This window comes from Electrophorus electricus, chromosome 25 (assembly GCF_041902795.1).
Source record: "Electrophorus electricus isolate QZ-2024a chromosome 25, ASM4190279v1, whole genome shotgun sequence".
In the NCBI taxonomy this organism is placed as follows: Eukaryota; Metazoa; Chordata; class Actinopteri; order Gymnotiformes; family Gymnotidae; genus Electrophorus; species Electrophorus electricus.
In genome coordinates, this window is record NC_137521.1 from 14,205,314 (window position 1) to 14,222,287 (window position 16,974).

A 16,974-nucleotide genomic window follows, 5' to 3' on the forward strand; every position below is an offset into this window, starting at 1 on the left:
GAAATATGCAGGTTACTTTCTTTTTTGTTTCTTTGTTGAATTTTGTCTCAGTCTGGATATCTGGAAAATCAGTTACAATTTGAAATCTGTCCTGAGAATGTTCAAAGAAAAGAAAAACTTAAACAAGATGAAATGAAAATTAATAATGCCAATGAAAATTATATGTGCCCTGACTGTAATTACTTTGCAGGCTAATTCAGATAAAGTCAGACATGAATAGCTCCTACATGTACTAATTTCTTGGACACAGAATTTTTTTTAAACAACAAAAACCTTCACTGACAGTGTGGTCCACTCAGAGATGAGACTGTCTATGTCCAGAAAACAGACGTAAGTGGTAAACGCCGACTCTGTTTGTTACTTCAGGAGTTCTGTCCTGCTGGGCGTCACTACTAATTATTCAATTGAGTTCCACTCATCAAAAGTGATGTATTCTGCAAAGTTCAAAACAGACACATCTGAGAACAAGGCAACATGCAAACCTCAGTGACAGAGAGGCCTTAGCATCAAAAAAAGACTGACCTTTGAGTCTGCTGTCATTTAGCATTTGTGGAGTAAGAATTGTTTTCTGTTATAACCAGTAAGCTGAGTGGATAATCAGTATATTAGGGTACAGACTGTACTGCAGTTTTGATTGAAGTCTTGACAATAAAATAACCCCCCCCCCCCCCCCCACACACACACACACACACACACAGGATAAAGCTGGTAATTATTAATCAAAACCACGAATGGTTTCCACTTGTGTCAAGTGTGGAATTACAAGATTTGTTTTGGAAAGTGCACTTGATTCCAGGCCAACCCAAACCAGCAATGTCAGTTCGTCAGTTTACCGACTTATATGACATACTGTTACATGACTGGCATGTCTACTGTCAAGGAAGACGGTGACACAAGGAAGCACACTCAGCTCAGCTGAAGGCAGACGGATCAGCAGCTGCGTCGTGACCCTGGCAGGACTGGATCCAGTTCCAGCAGGACTGACCCGAGCCTCAGCTCTCCCAGCTGGTTGGAATCCTAGCTCATGCACATTCTTTGGTCATCCACAATGATTCATGAACTAGCTTTATTCTGACAATAATGACATACTCCCTGTCGGTATATTTCTTGCTCTTTAATTGGCTTTTCTCAAACATTTTTCATGATTCCTGATTTTGAGTGGGTGGCACCCTTCCTCCAGTCCCCAACAAATGGCCGCATTTCTTTCATTCCACCCAAGAATTAAAAAACAAACAAACAAACAAACAAAACAAAAAAAACCTAGTTTAAAATAGAAGATATAAGTGAAAAGGTAGTCGTGTCCGCATTGTATTGTGATTCTGTAATTACACGTTTATTTGGGGACGTACTGCAGTAATTTAGGCATTTCTTTATTTTTTAATTTATTTTCCGTACATAACTGGAAACTTTCCCGTGTCGACACCGATGCTCATGCGTTCGTTGTTATCATCTTTGATCCTAACTCCCGCGGAAACTTGCTCACCAGGCCGTTTATAACAGAGAATTATAAACATCGATGACATGTAGCGCCTAATCCGACTACTGATCACGGCTAACCTGAAGGATAAAGTCCGCGCGCTTGTGTCTCGTTTGACAGCGACCGGTCAACGAGGGTGGCGTAGCCGTTACCGTAACCGTTACCGTTACCGTAAGCGCCGTTCTCCTGTTATGGGAAATCGGTGAATTCGCGCTTTTACTGGAATATCTATATGAAAATAAAGAAGGAGCTGCGTTGAAATAAAACGATCCCACGAAATTCAGCTTTAAATAAAACTCTAAATGGCCAACGTGGTGCGGTGCCATGAAAGAGTAAATGTCAAGTTTCTGTTTATAAGCTAAGGGAGTCATGTATGAAATCTTAGCTGTAATTACACAATTTGTGGAGGACATTCCTGGGTGACCTCCAGCACAAAAGGAAAATGCGATTGTAAAGGACGAGGGACCGAAAATATGGTCAAATCAAGCTACTTTGATATCTTTAATGTCTGAAGTACAAAGCAGGTTAATCTGTTTTATCATTAAACAAAATATCAGATTTATGCGATGAAGTCTGTGATTCAGGGAATAAAACTCTAGTATTTGTCGAGCCTTGTGAATCCCTCTAGCTCTTTTGCCTCTACGATGTCCCCCACAGCTCCTCAAATTGCACCCCATCATAACGTTTGTTTGACATATCGTGTATATGAATGTCAGCTATTACTCACTGTAGGCCATAATCTGTTCTGTCACCATTCTTCCTTCTGGTCCTGTGTTGTTTTATTCACAGGCTAGGACGCCTGTAAAACACTTAAAAGAGACTTAACTTTCAAGTGACCATGAATGAGTTATTATAAGTGATGTCATATACTTCATAACCTACTCAGTCTATTACTGAAAAGCAGCATGTATGACGAAGGTTATTAAATATTCGTGTGAGACAGTGGTCTCATCAAATGGCCAGATTTTACTGATGTCTGTTAAATGACATTAGAAAAAAAGTCATCATCTTAATCTTCATCTGTCCATTTTACAAATTCCTGTGCCATGGTAGTATGTAAAAGCACGTATCTGACAGTGGCCGTCAGGCGAGCGTCCCAACCTGCTGCACACGCTCTCTAAGCTCACAGCCTTCCTGCCCTGCGTGGTGGTCTTCCATGTTCTCTCTCTTTCCCCTTAACAAGGTCATCCTAGACCACTCCCAGTGCCCCACTGCACGCCTGGCCCAGACTCCAATTAGTGGTCATCGTAACGGGCTGTGATTACGCCTGCTCTTCAAACTAGACCTGGACCACAGGATTAAACAGTGCCGGGGGGAGGGGGCAGCAACAGGCAGTCCGTGGGCTGATCAGCGGGAGACACTCGGAGCTAATTAAAGGCCACCACTGCGTTTGTTTCTGTTGATTATGTTTCAGAAAAGTTTTTTTTTCTTCATGGAAATGGAGTGCCGCCCATGTATGAGTATGAATCAGCTTGTTGGGATATCGACTGTTAGGGGCTGTGGAGTGAAGCTCCAGCGTTTTCTCCAGATGTGGAAGGTGGTCATCTGTAGGGCAAGAGCTCGACTCCGCGGAGCCATAAACCAATTTGAATGAAATACGGACAGACCTGTGGAGGTGTTGCCCAGTCAGAAAGTCTGCTGGACTGCTTGGTTTAATGTTGCCTCCAGTGTTTAAAGTAGGAGGAAGCGCTGAATTGCAGTGCACCGGCACACCCAGACCCTACACGAACGGATCTGCTCCAGGGTAACATGAGATGAGAGGAGAGCTGTGAGCTGTCTTACACTGCTGTCTGTTTCTACATCTTCCCTCACACAAAATCTCATGTTTCAGATGAAATCTTCTCAGTAAAATTGTGAAATATGAAATGTGATATTTATCAGCAGATTTCGCCGCTATTCTGCATGACTTTTTAAAAACTGTTATGTTGCCAGAGTCCAAGAAATCAATGTCAATATCATATCATAGCTTAATATACTACAAGCGCCATAATGTTTTTCCTATGTTCAGCTCCACAGAAACATGAAAGTACACGTTTGTACAAGTAAAGTTTTGTAATGGAGCAGCATCTGAAGGAGATCTAGGCAGAGGATCATGATAGCAGGAGGCCACTTTTGTTTGATTGTTTGTCTGACTTTAACAAATGTTTTTTTTTAACCATACTTTTATACTTTTTCTAAGTTTCATCACCAGGAGCTGACTTAGAAAGCCAGATATGGAGTCCTGTAATATGGTAGCATCTTTCTTTTTCATGATAAGGTCACAGTATAAAAAAACAACAACAACTTAACGTTTCCAGTGGATTTCATCTTCAGTTTACGTAATTTTAATAATTTACAGAATAACAATTAGACAAACGTTAATGGTAATAACAAGGTGAAATAGGAGAAATCTTATCACAGTGGTGTTTCAAATGTTCACTCTGCGTATGTAAGTCATATATTCATAGCTTGTATCATTGGCTGTAATGTCTAACAGAAGAGATATTTTATTCTTAAATTAAATGTAAAATGAAGAAAGTCGAAATAACTCCTTCGTCAGACGAATTGTCGCCACCTAGTGGATAACTGAGGATATTATGATTCCGCAAACACTTCTAGAAGAATTCAAAAGTGTAGCTCATACACTAGCTATATACGTGTAAAAAAACGTAACTGAAAAACTGCAAAATGTTAACGCACAAATTCTTCCCGTAGCAGATTAATAGAGAATGTGTAATACTCCGTTGTCAGGTCACTTTCACATCAGTGCCTGCTCCTTTAAATCAAATTGCTGAACAAATAAAAAATTCCAACGAAATCTTATTTGACATTAGAGTGTAATAAGCATATCCTCCGTGCCTTAGTAGTAAGGACTAATAGCTACGGATATCAGTACAAATACCTGTGCGTACCCTAAATAGAAGTGTATGAACAGAAGCAATTTATTTGCTCGTCCTGAAATAATTCAGTTCAGTTTACACTGACAGAATCTTCTATGCAAGCTGTTTTACGGCTTCAACACTAAACACAACGTCCAGACATTTCTGCATGCTGTTAAAACAGGACGTGATTTCTTGATTGTTAGTACTATACCCTTAGGACTCCAAGAATGATGGAGTGGGCGAGTTTTAAAATAATTAGATTAATCTTACAAATGCTATTGTTCCATATGTGAAAAGGGAGATTTGGATTAACCTAAATAAGTACTTATGGATCTCACAAAAAATAAAAATAAAAAAATAAATCACGATCATCTAAACAAAAACCTCCCTGATGCCTTGATAGTGATGTCGCTGCTGGGGGATGTAATACATGTAACAGGTTTATGTGCACCTGGATCTCACCTGTTAGCACACGTACGGTCATACAGATAAATATGCAAGTCACTTTGGATAAGGGTGTCTGCCAAATACTGTAAATGTACACTAATCTAGGATCATAACAAATTATGTTGCATTGACAATAGCTGACCCTTCATTAGCACTCATTGGTACAGACAAACACACACTTTATAGGACAACATTAAAGATATAACCATCCCTGGAAATCCTCCTTCTCATTTCATGTACACTTGTAGGTTTTTTTTCCAATTCACATTCAATTTCATTCCTTTAACTTTGCCAAATGAAAGAAAAGCTGACATTGCCAATAAAAACCCAAATAGCACAGAATGAAGAACAAAGAATAACTAAGAACAACCACTACTTCAGTGTAATGGGCACGTGGATCTTGGATAAGACAGTCCTCTTGTACCCACAAAAAGCTTCACATCCTCACAGTTCTTCTTCGTGTCGTCATCGGAGTTGTTGTTGTGGTCTTTGTTCCAAGGCACACTGTTAACATTGTGACGTCTTACCCCAGCCAGCTTCAGACCTGGTCTAAGAAACACACTAAATGAGAATGCAGTGAGAAGGACTCAAGGGAAGTGAAAGTTAATAAGTTAAAGCCCTTAGCAGGAATCTTTAAGAGTTCCTCAGAATGTGCGGGAGCATGAGGGAGTGAGAACGCTAAACCACTGTATTCAATTGTATCCTATTTTTAAAAATTACATCATTTGCTTATGTTGTCATTTACATCAAAACTATTATATGTTAATGTGATGAAAACTGAATTAAAATGAAATAATAATGCATTGTTTTCCATGCTTTTCACAGTTTGGTCAGTGAGATTATAGCTTTACCAGCCCTCAGGGAGGGAATTCTTGCATACAGCTTCTGAAGCATGTGAAACAAACATGATCAAATGTGTGTAAGAATAAGTGTGAGCAGAGTCTGCTCAAGCTGTGTATTCATAACATCTTTATGATGCAGGTCTGTGACAGTCTGCAGGTTGAGAACAACCTGTGCCTACACGCTGTAGAGGAGGACGCCGGATCATTTCATCACTTGGCTGGTAACGTGAGAACACATTTAGGGTGGGGGCTTCACTTATGATACCCTTTCAAGCTTTACCATTTCTGCTCATTCTCATATTTAATATCTCACCTGTCCATTAGGAACACCTGTCAGTAATACAAACTCTCAATCTGGAACAGGGATAAAGAAAGATTCATGGTTTACAAGCAGGACAATTGAGAAAATCATTTATATCATTACATTTACCTGACGCTTTTATCTAAAACGACTTACAATTATGACTCAGTACAACTTGAGCAATTGAGAATTAAAGGCCTTGCTCAGTGGCCCAACAGTGGAAACCCAGCAGTGGTGGGGCTTGAACCAGCAACCTTCTGATTACAAGTCAAGTACCTTAACTACTGAGCTACCACTGCCTCATCATATAATATGGCAAGAACATTTTGAGTTTCTTTCTGTCTTTTGCAAACTCACGTCGACGAATCCTGATTGGCCAAATGAAAATTGTCCAGAGGCAACAACCTGCAACCAGAGCCACACCCCCGGTTACTGTTACCATGACATTGTGGTAGAACCACACGCAATCAGGGCAGCATTCCACAGTGCTATCAAAAGAGAACACACGACACTAAACTGAGAGAGTCAGCACATCATACCCACACCAATATACCCAAAAGGACAATGAGACACACACACTCACTCACCCACCCACACACCCACCCACCCACACACACTCTATTCAGAATGCCTGAGCACAGCAAAGGCCTCAATTATTACACAGACCTCTGGATACTTCAGCAGTCAGTCAACATTACTGAAACAAACAAGCATTCTACAAGTGAATTCCAGCGCTGAGAACCATTTTCTTCATCCGTGACAACTACTTCAAACCTGTATTCTACTGACTTGCTGACTTTGGAGAATGATTTTAATAAATCTAATTGTGCATTACTGACCTGCAGGGGTAAATGGCTTGGATTATCATAACTGCAAGGCCATTGGCCAACTTGTCTGTAAAGCTCATCGCTCCGTAAACAAATGCTCCACTTTGCTGTCAGGAGGAGAAAAAAAAAAACAATAAGTTCATATGATCAGTTAATAACCGTAGGGGTAAATGTACATTCATTCCTTGAGTGCCACATTCATTCTGGCTGTTCGGAACTTCTTGTTAAAAAATAAAATACATAACCATAACACTCGCTGTGCTGGGTATGGAAGTTTTCAAGAACATACAATTGATGGTCATGGATCATGGCATGACTTATTAAAACCTCTGTATACAGCAGACATACACAGTTCTTGCCCTGGAGATGGGAAAACCCCACACAGAGCTGCACTGTGACCCTCCTAGTTCAGACCATCACACAACAGACAGGCATTAAAAGGAGCTCGCACAGACACACCAGAGATACATTACTGCAGATCTTAGCTTGACCCCTAGCATCCCCTCTATTCAACTCATGCAAAGACTAGTGGTATAAACAGGTCTGTTAATTTAGTCAGGTGTGATAAATTATGAGAAAAACAGCAGCAGCAGCAACCCCCCCCCCCCCCCCCAAATCTCTGATCTCCAGTGTTTAGTGCAGTTCAAAGTGACAGCTGCTTGACTCTCTGACAGTGGCTTTGGGAGTTGGAGCACAGCTGTTGGGCCAAGGCCAAAACAAATCAGCAGGCTAATGTGACCCTACCATCTGATCCCCGATGAGATTGGCAGTCATAGACAGTGACATGACCAAAATGATGGCAGAGCCAGCGCCGAGCAGCACAGCCGCTCCGTATATCCGAGGGCCCATCTTCCAGTCCAGGACCATCCAGCAGGAAAATGCCAGGATGGGCATGAGGCCTACAAAATATGTCAACTGAGGGGACAGTGAGATGTGTCAAATTCAAGAACTTAGCTACTATAACAGATAAAGCAGCAGGACAGGTACATGATAAATGGCACATGCTTCTTGTAACTTTTATATTTGAAATGAAAGAAATATAGTTTCTCAAGCAGGTCTCTTGGGTCCCTATCCAGACCAGGTTGTTTATTCAGTCCCAGCTCCACCTACAGCCGAGGAGCTCCAGGCTATACAGGGCTGTAGAGCTCTGTGGTGTCATGGGGTGATGATAAGAGCACATGTGTAGACTGGGAGGACCCCAGGGCTGCACTGAAGACCCCTAATGCAGAGAAAGTCTTCCTCACGCATGTGAACGTAACTGGAGTGATGAGATCTGACCAGGACAGCATGCTGTAAACCAGAGTGATCATGAAGACTCACAGTAGGCCCAATGTGCTGGCTGGCTGGCTTCATGGCCAGAGAGGACACCAAGCCACTGACATACAACACCAGGGGAATAGTGGCAATGTAGTTCTGCAGACAGACCCAGAATTAGCTCCCACAGTAAACTGAAGGGCATTGTACTCTAACCTCATTCATAAAGTTGGCTGAAGAATACAGTTGATTGACTGACTAATTGACTGACTGGATGACAGATTGATTTGTTTAAAGGGCCAGCACTCCATACCTTAGGTAGTAACAAAGAATTCACCAGATACATAGAGATGTATGTCTGAGAGAGGTTAACAATCAGTCTGGTACACATGTAGAGAGTCGCCACCTGCAAAATCAAACACACTAGCTTCACTGCATTATGATTCAACTCACAATTCACTTAGTTGGAAAAAAGAATTTCAGTTAGACTAGCAGAACAGGAAACATACGGATTACGTCCGAAGACTGTACACAAACTGCTGTACTCCTCATATTACTAATAATCAGGAGTTTACATTTATGCTACGCTCAATAAATATTACACTTAAGTGTAAAATCCTGCACTTATTATGCACCTTTACATCAGCAATAGTGTTTAGGGGAAATGTGTCTAGTCCCAGCCCAGCTGTGGTTCACCTGGTAGAAGGCCGGTTCGGTAAACCAGTGCTTCCACTGCAGTGCGGGTCTGGTCTGCAGGGAGGCTCCGTGGAGGAGGGGGAGATGCTCCCCGCTCTCACCTATGGGGGGAGCCACCGGCATCTCCCGCGTGCCCAGGTGGAAGAAGAGTGAGAAAACAGCACCGATGCCCAGCACGATCAAAGCCAGGACCTGGAGGAAAAAGTGTTGAATTAACACAGCAAAGATACTATGGCTTCCCTGATGTTCTATCACTGTATTAAGTATTAGGACTAAGCAAAGATTAGTGTTAATTTAATATTGCATAGTGCATAGTCTGCATTCATTCATAACATTTATTTTCTCTTTTAGTGGGGGAGTGCACAATAATAAGCTTAAAAAGCAAAAATGTAATCAACCAGATTTAGGTCATTTTTCATCCACTACAACATTCACCGTTCATTAACAGACACGTTCTAAATAAGCCGCATCAAAGGACCCAAAATGCATAATCACAGAATATCAACAAAAACATACTTTGCATATAGGCACCAGAATCAGACTATTTCACAGTTTTTAGAAGCACAATTAGGAAATATGAGAAGAGAGTCCAGAGGGATTAGTGTGTCGAGAGGGATTAGTGTGTTGAGAAGTATTAAAGCCAACAACTACCTATCTGGTGCCACAACAAAAACATCACAGTCACACACACAGCAAGTCCAGAGGAAACCCACCGCTAATGCTGGCAGACCAGCTGCCACTACATCCAGTTTAAGATTTATGAATAAATTCTTGATGCATTGTGCATATTTTCCACAAGGTTTCTCCAGCCAGAGAAACTCTAATTGGCTAGAAAATCTAAATTGCACCACCAACATACTACTAGCAAGCTAAGTGCAAGACATGCGTTTTATGTGGCTTTATGAAGTCCATGATGTCCATATTTTCTGTAAAGTATTTGTCCTTAAAATGGAGGTTTTAAGCCTGAGCAGGTGGATCTTGGAGGCCTGCTGGTGTGAATGCGAGTGCTCTAATGCTCCAACACTCTAACGAAGCGCTCACTCTGAATATTGAACTGTCCAGTGTGCTTAGGTGGTCAGCTACGGTTGGGTCGGCAGCATGTTGGAAGTGGAACAGTAACCAGGCCACCACGTAGACTGTGATGTTAGCTACCACTGTGAAAGCATACCTGTATGAGGAAGGAATGTGCGTCACTTAAATGTTAAAATGTCAAAAAGGGTCTTGTAAACAAACAAACAAATAAAACCCCACAAAATAAGGACATCATTGTCCCTTTAAACTTTAAAGCAATAAAATTAAATAATCCCTTGAATTATGATCCTTCATTTAAAACAGATCATTATATCTTCTCATCTCAGATTCTTTAGCAAATAATTAAATTACTGCAGCACAAGGGAATTACGTATGTGGAGCCTGAAGCTTTTTATGGTTGCCAGGGGAGAAATGATGCCACAGAGCAAACCACGTTCCTCAGAAAACGTGTACTCGTGTGCAAAATGTCATGAATCAACACTGATTCACTCACTGGTAAAAAAAACCAAAAAAACAACAACAACAAAAAAGCTCCAGCAGAATTTGTTCTTTCCATCATGATGCTTTCCCAAGAAACCAGTTGAGGAAGCATATAACAACCTGTGTGCAGTTTCCTTTTCAGCAGGGACTGTTAAAATATATAATAACAGAAGCACTTGCAGAGTCGCTCTTCATGTGCCCCTTTCCACCAGACCTGCCCTCTCATGCAGACCCGAGAGAAGCTGCAATGCTCTAAACCCCAAGCCCGAGCTGACAAACGCCACAGGCCAAAAGCGAGCCTTCCCGCAAAGCCTCCTAAACCACACTGCCTGCTCCTGCTGCCGAGGTTGGTGTCCCTAGTGGGAGTGTATACCTGTATGCCGTGAGCTCCACCTTAGCGTGCTTGCAGGTGACCAGCTCTGGGATGAGCGACAAGTGGGAGATCTGTGTGGCGGCCCAGCCAAACTGGAAGATGATGATGAAAGGGCTGAAGTAGAGGAGCTTCACCCATAGTAGTGTGTTCTCACCACAGCCCACGCATGGGCTGAAGATGAAGGGGAAAGACAGTACTACGCACACGGTCCCTGAAAAACAGACAGAGCTATAAATCATACTGTTACATCCCAACCACACAGGTTCCTCAATGCTCACGAAGTAAGATTTGAACTATGTGGGATTGTCTTTGTGCAGAACATGTGCTCAGTATGACAGTGTTCCATCACCCAGTGCACCTGACCAAGGTCATACTTCAGCACTTAATTACCTGGCCCAGGTAATTAAGGAACATCTTGGAGAGAACCTGGAATCCACCTGGACTGAATTGGGAATCTGTGTTATGTAACATGCTCCTCTGACTCCCCTAATCCACTCTAATCTGCTCTAAACCACTGATTTCCCTTGTCATAATAGGTAGATCAGTCCTGGATACCCAACCCTACCCCTAGATGCAGGAGATGACTGGGTCTCAAAACTGGTCCGGGCATGCTTCAACAATTGAGGTGACATGGATGGCCTACTCGCTCCATTATTCATTGTAGTTTTCTTAAAATTTGTGATGAGTACACAGCTTGCTCCTTGCTATATGAACTCTATCTAAACTGTTGCCAAAATGAATCTATTTTAACACAAAATTAAAAAGTTAAATTAAAAAGTTAAAATTAGATGACATGCTTAGAAATAAAATTTAATGAAAAATAAACATTTAGTAACATAGGTTACACATTATTCAAGTACATGTCAATTGTCAATGTCATGTCCAAGTGCCAGTACCCTAGTAGGCTATTAGTTTACGCAGTTCGCTGCTTTTAGCAGCTACATCATCAAGTTTGGCCTGGATACTTTTCTCCACCGACATCAACATGAACGCCTCAAGATGTTCTTGCATCATTGTGCTTCTCAGGAGGCTTCTGATTCTCCAATACAAAGAGTGATCTTCCACACTGCACTTGCGACACAGGCAGCATTTGCAGTAGCTTGTAGGCAAGCATCAGTTAAGCGCTTAAACTGGAGTGGCACCTTGTAGCAGCAGAGTGTCTTTACAAGACTTGCAAGTTGACACAGTAGTCCCATCTTCTTCATGATCACTGTCTGTCATCACAGTATAAGCATCTGCTACTGATTGTTTAAGTGTTGACCACTGCTGTCCAAAATTTTGTAGTTCTGTTCATAGTTGTTCAGCAGTGATGCCATCATCAAATCTAAGCAAATGTATATGCAGTTCTTACAAATGTTCCCTTAACTTAATGATAAACTATAAATGTTCTGTCCTAATATGAAAAATTCCTATCCTGTGCTTTATTTCAGCATACTAATAATCGACCAGAGAACAATAAAAGGCATACTACATAATGTACACTAATTATTAGTACCAGAGAATTTAAATACTAGATATGAGATAAAATAAATTGAAATAATGTATATGCTACCCAAAATGTAGTGGTATCGAAACAGAAATTGGCAAAAGGCAGTTTGACCAAATTATTTGCTGCAACGTTGTCTAGTGACAACTAAACCAACTTGATGATGTAATAGGGTATATTATATAGGACTATACAATTCGCAGTACCAGACAGATAATATTTAGTAGCTTAGAAAATTACATTTACCTGACACTTTTATCCAAAGCTATTTACAATTATGACTGAGTATAACTTGAGCAATTGAGGGTTAAGGGTCTTGCTCAGGGGCCCAACAGTGGCAACTTGGCAGTGGTGGGGCTAGAGCCATCAAACTTCCAATTACAAGTCAAGGACCTAAATCACTGAGCTACCATTGTTTTAACATCAAATGGTAACCAGTACATAAAATTGCTGGCCCATGATCAGACCAGAGTCTGAGGCCCACCGGGCATTGCCCACATGCCCACATGCCGGGAACATGTCATGGCAATCAAGCCATGTTGGGTCACTATTGTACTACAACCCAGTGTGTTTGATTAGAAATGTAACTAGCATAAACAAGAAATGTAGTTTACAAAAGTGAATAACGATGCTCAACTGGTTAGGCAGACTTAAACATAGGAACGTAAACAAATGACAAGGATGAACGAACTTCCTCATAAAATACTATGGCACACTGAAACTTGGTGGAATGTTTTTGCGGCTGTAAAGTATCTTGACAGTAATAAACGTGAGGGTAGAAAAAGCTTTGAGATTTAAGTTCAAGTGGCTTAGATTGCACGGTTTGTTTAGTAAAACCAGACTTACCAATTAAATGCCACGTCTTTCTCTTTCCGTATGATGCGTATCCTCGAGTCCGATCGGACTCGTATCCAACCAGGGGCGTGGAGATACCATCTGCAATCTGACCCACCAGCAGCAGGAATCCGGCGGTCGTGTCTCGGAAACCGAGTACTGAATGGTAATAAACCAGTAAGTAGGTAAACCACATTGAGGCGCAGAGGTCATTTAGGAAGTGTCCTGCTGCATAACTGAGCCTCCTAAAAAACGGCAAAGTAACCACGTTGTCTGACATTGTTAAATGTGAGAGAATAAACCTATGGACAGACTCGCGTCCGCCTCAGCGCGCACTACCCCGGGTCGGTAACACCTGTATATCGGCGGCTGGGAGGAACAGGTGTTTTCACGAGTTCACGAAGTCGATGTCTGTAGTGATGAAGCGATTTCATTTGAGAATGCTTACGCATATGGTCATATTCACCGCCCCTTGTGCCTGTTTATAGGGGCAGGAAATAAGAGCAGCAAGTTAAAATAGCTAAGACGAATATGAGCAAATAGTTCCTTTTTTGTGCAAGAGAAAGAGATGGAAAACGAAAGACACGGGGGCCGTTTTTTTCGAAGATGATATGTTGAATCGGGGTTTTTGAGCATGGAAATCACCAAACTGTTGAACTCAAGAGCGCACTGAGATTTCTCATCGATAGAGTTTTATAGCGTAAAGGTTCCATCATCATAAGGCTTCATTTTAATTTCCTAAGTGTGGCCATGATTTTTCTTTAATTAACGGTCACCACTGTTCCTCTAACTCCGACATTTACGGCATTTAACAGACGCCGTTATCCAGAACGACTTACAAAAGTGCTTTGTCATTTACTCATAGAACACATCCTAGTACAGTACAGTAGGTTAGAGTCCAATATACCAATGATCTAGCATACTGTAGAAATACAAGGATCACTGCTGACGCCTAGAAGTACAAAATGCATAAGGTCTGCCTTAAACAACGATAAGTGTAATAAACATGCACTATCCAGCGACTGGACACATGAGATAATTTCATGATCTACCGCACATGTTGATGTAACAAAAGTAACTATTACTGCATACGGTGCAGTTGAACTTCCGCTAAAAGTGTTTCTCAGTGCTGGCCCTGGACTTCCCCTGAACCGCCAGTATTTCCCCCACATGTATGACATTCTATGCAGTAGCAAAGACACTTAAGGTGTTCTGTGCACTTAGGAGGAGCAAAAAATGACTGCAGATTACTCCATCAGGTGAGCTACAATAGCCTACTACTCCAAGTCCTTTATCATTTAAATCAGGAGTGTCAATTAACAGAAATCGCCTGTGCTATGCTGGGCTTTTCCACTATCTGGACTGGAAAATGCTCTTCTGAATAGGTATTATTTTCTTCAGGTTAGAGGAAGAACCATCTGGTAGTTGAAGAACACATTAGAACCACTTTTTTGTAGCATTTACAACAGTACTTGACATTCAGTTTGCACAAGCACTACTTCACAAGTACTGGGAAGAACAATGGCATTCATGGTTTTATGGTATAAAAATATTAAACATATTTCCTGCTCAATACTCTTCCTATTAAGAGTAAACTTGCAATTTAAGGAGCTGACCAGGTTTATGCACAATAAGCTGCATTTAGTCTTAAACTGCTACATTACCTGTTTGATTAAATGGTTGCCGACCCCCCATGCACCTTTCTGGTATGCTGTCTTATTGTAATTAAACAATATGCTACAACACACCTACAGAAAAATCACTCTAGATCTGTAACCCATTCATGGTGACACTCTGTCACACTTCAGCTCTTCCTCGCACAGAGTAAAAGTGATGGCTCAGATCATCAATGATACAGCACATGAAAATACACTTTTGCGTGAACACCTCATGCGTGAACACCTCTTCTTTCCAGAATACAGGACAGGGCTTTTCCACCCCAGCTCCAGGCCAGAGGACCCGGACATAGAGAGTCCTGCTTCACCAAGTCAGACCCCCTCTGTACATCATGGCAAAACACACTGGCAACGGTGCTTTGGTATGACTGAAGCATTTTCAAACACTGGTGACAGTACTGATCTGAAATCTTAAGCTTTATAAGGCCTTTGTAAACATGAATACTAGATTTTACGTCTTAGATGAGATATAAGACTGTGCGTTTAAGATTCCAGGAGCAGATACAAGTGCCTCTTTTTGTTTATAAAACTTTACGGCACCAAGAGAGCCATCTGAAACCAAACAAATTTTGATGAATTTGAAAGAAATACATTTTAAATCCGCAACCACGGCTACCTACGGACACAACTCTAATGATAGGTGCACTTGTACAGGCTTTAACATTATTTCACAAATTTAGATTCAATGATGAAACAAAAGACCTCTATGCAATAGATCCAACATTGCTCCCCTTACCAAGAGCTTTGTTCCATGTATAGCACCAAGTCAGCTCACTACTGAAGAGCAGGGTAAATATGTTCAGTGCAGTGTCTGTCACAAAACCTGGCCTTTCTATTGCATCATTTTCCATTTGAGCCAAACAATTAAATGGGTCTTGGCAGAATTAAGTCTTGATCAATGACAGAATTAGCCTTCATTTCTTCAAATCTAATTTGAAACACAAAGGAAGGAAAAATGAAATAAAAATACTAAAAACTAATCAGGTCATCAGTTAAAATAAAACCTTCAGCACTGCATTTATAACAAGGCTGCAGGGGTCTGATATTTCAGACTGGAGTTTGTGACAAAGAATTTAACTTCAAGTAGAGATTAAACACAAGAAAAGTAAAAACAAACCAACAAAAATGTTATGAAGGAAGCAGCTTTCCAATGCCCTGCCCACACAGTCACTCTGAATGGCTCCTACGTTTCCATGCTTATAGCAGACACGTTTGCTGTGGGAGATCACAGACCCTGACCTTGCAGGGCATGTAATAAAGCTATAGGGTAGTACTGACCACTTGGCAAGTGCTGTGGATTCTGCTGACCTTTTCAGATGGACAAGACAAGGTTGTCATGGTGATGACCCAAGTCACACCAACTTTGGTTTGCTCATTTTTAACAGCTTTTACTAAATAAAATTCAGAATTTTTTCTTTTTTATAGTACACTAGGCCTGTTCCATTGACCTGGACAAACACATTTACCATGCTCAGTTTTCAAATATTTTCACTTAGTTCAAACAATTTTAAGTATTATAAGCTCACAAACTTTGATACAACTGCCATAATGGTACATATACAAAGAAGCTGGCATATATATCAGCACTGTGACATAAAACTGTCAAGAAATTTAAATGTCCAAATATATCCTTCACATATCCTGTTTTTGGCTTTTGATGTGAAACTGCACAACACAAATTTTGACACTATAGCTATATCTCAGCCATTGTGCCCTCAGATTTTTGTTTTTAAACAACTGTACAGACTCCTAAAAAAGACTACAACATATTAAAGTTTCATGACAATTAGGACAAAACTGTCAAACACAAAAGGTATTTCTTTGTCCTCTTCTTATAAGTTTGTTTTACACATACACCCACAACAGCAAAATACACAGTGGCAATATACTGTATACTCTGAGAACCAAGTATGAACTATATGAAATATATGATATGGTATATGATGGTATTGTCAATCACAATTCATATTCTTGGTAGAATATAGCTAGCAAATCACCTACAGTACTATACACATTTAACCAACAGGGTCAGCTCCTGGGCTGCTGTGTCTGAGACAACCTTTAGTTGGTATTTCCAACAGAACATTGATCTTACACAAACTCAACACCATTAAACCCATTACAAGAACATGGTCAAATCATTTCCCATATGACTTGCATTGATAATGTATTAAGCTGCTGCAAAACTCCAATTACGTAGAGGTAGAGATGCGTACGTTAAGGCATAAGCAACAACAGAAATATTATTCCGATAAAATTCCACTGCACCACACATTCGCTTTGACTTTTAACATTTTACTTGGAAAGGCACAAACTATGATTACCTGGTAAATAACTAATGTAAAACATAAAAGAGGAGGATGTTTTCTCTTCTTGCCTTTAAAGTTC

General features: G+C 40.9%; 1 protein-coding gene across 8 annotated transcripts; it reads right to left on the reverse strand.

Moving 5' to 3' along the window:
- Window positions 1-3,774: 3,774 nt before the first annotated feature.
- Window positions 3,775-16,945, reverse strand: mfsd12b (major facilitator superfamily domain containing 12b). Of its 8 annotated transcripts, none has more exons than XM_027029968.3 (11): window positions 12,923-16,945; window positions 10,591-10,801; window positions 9,747-9,873; window positions 8,706-8,897; window positions 8,323-8,415; window positions 8,076-8,168; window positions 7,500-7,670; window positions 6,768-6,862; window positions 6,286-6,333; window positions 5,941-5,981; window positions 3,775-5,329 (listed from the first exon to the last, which is right to left on the reverse strand). In XM_027029968.3, exons 1-10 carry the CDS (start codon window positions 13,188-13,190, stop codon window positions 5,948-5,950), a joined length of 1,332 nt encoding a protein of 443 aa, XP_026885769.2. In that variant the 5' UTR covers window positions 13,191-16,945; the 3' UTR covers window positions 3,775-5,329; window positions 5,941-5,947. The 8 variants fall into 8 exon arrangements, with proteins under 8 accessions (XP_026885769.2, XP_026885766.2, XP_026885770.2 ...); XM_027029965.3 differs by having other exon boundaries at window positions 3,775-5,334; XM_027029969.3 differs by having other exon boundaries at window positions 3,775-5,346.
- Window positions 16,946-16,974: the final 29 nt, after the last annotated feature.

What these genes read in the sequence shown, in the direction of transcription:
- mfsd12b (XM_027029961.3), bottom strand. Translation starts at nt 13,190, where the DNA reads ATGTCAGACAACGTGGTTACTTTGCCGTTTTTTAGGAGGCTCAGTTAT. An exon ending in AAAGACGTGGCATTTAATTG is followed by an intron (nt 10,802 to 12,922) that starts GTAAGTCTGGTT and finishes TCTGTTTTTCAG; the next exon opens with GGACCGTGTGCGTAGTACTG. An exon ending in ATCTCATCGGGGATCAGATG is followed by an intron (nt 6,863 to 7,499) that starts GTAGGGTCACAT and finishes TCCTCCTGACAG; the next exon opens with CAAAGTGGAGCATTTGTTTA.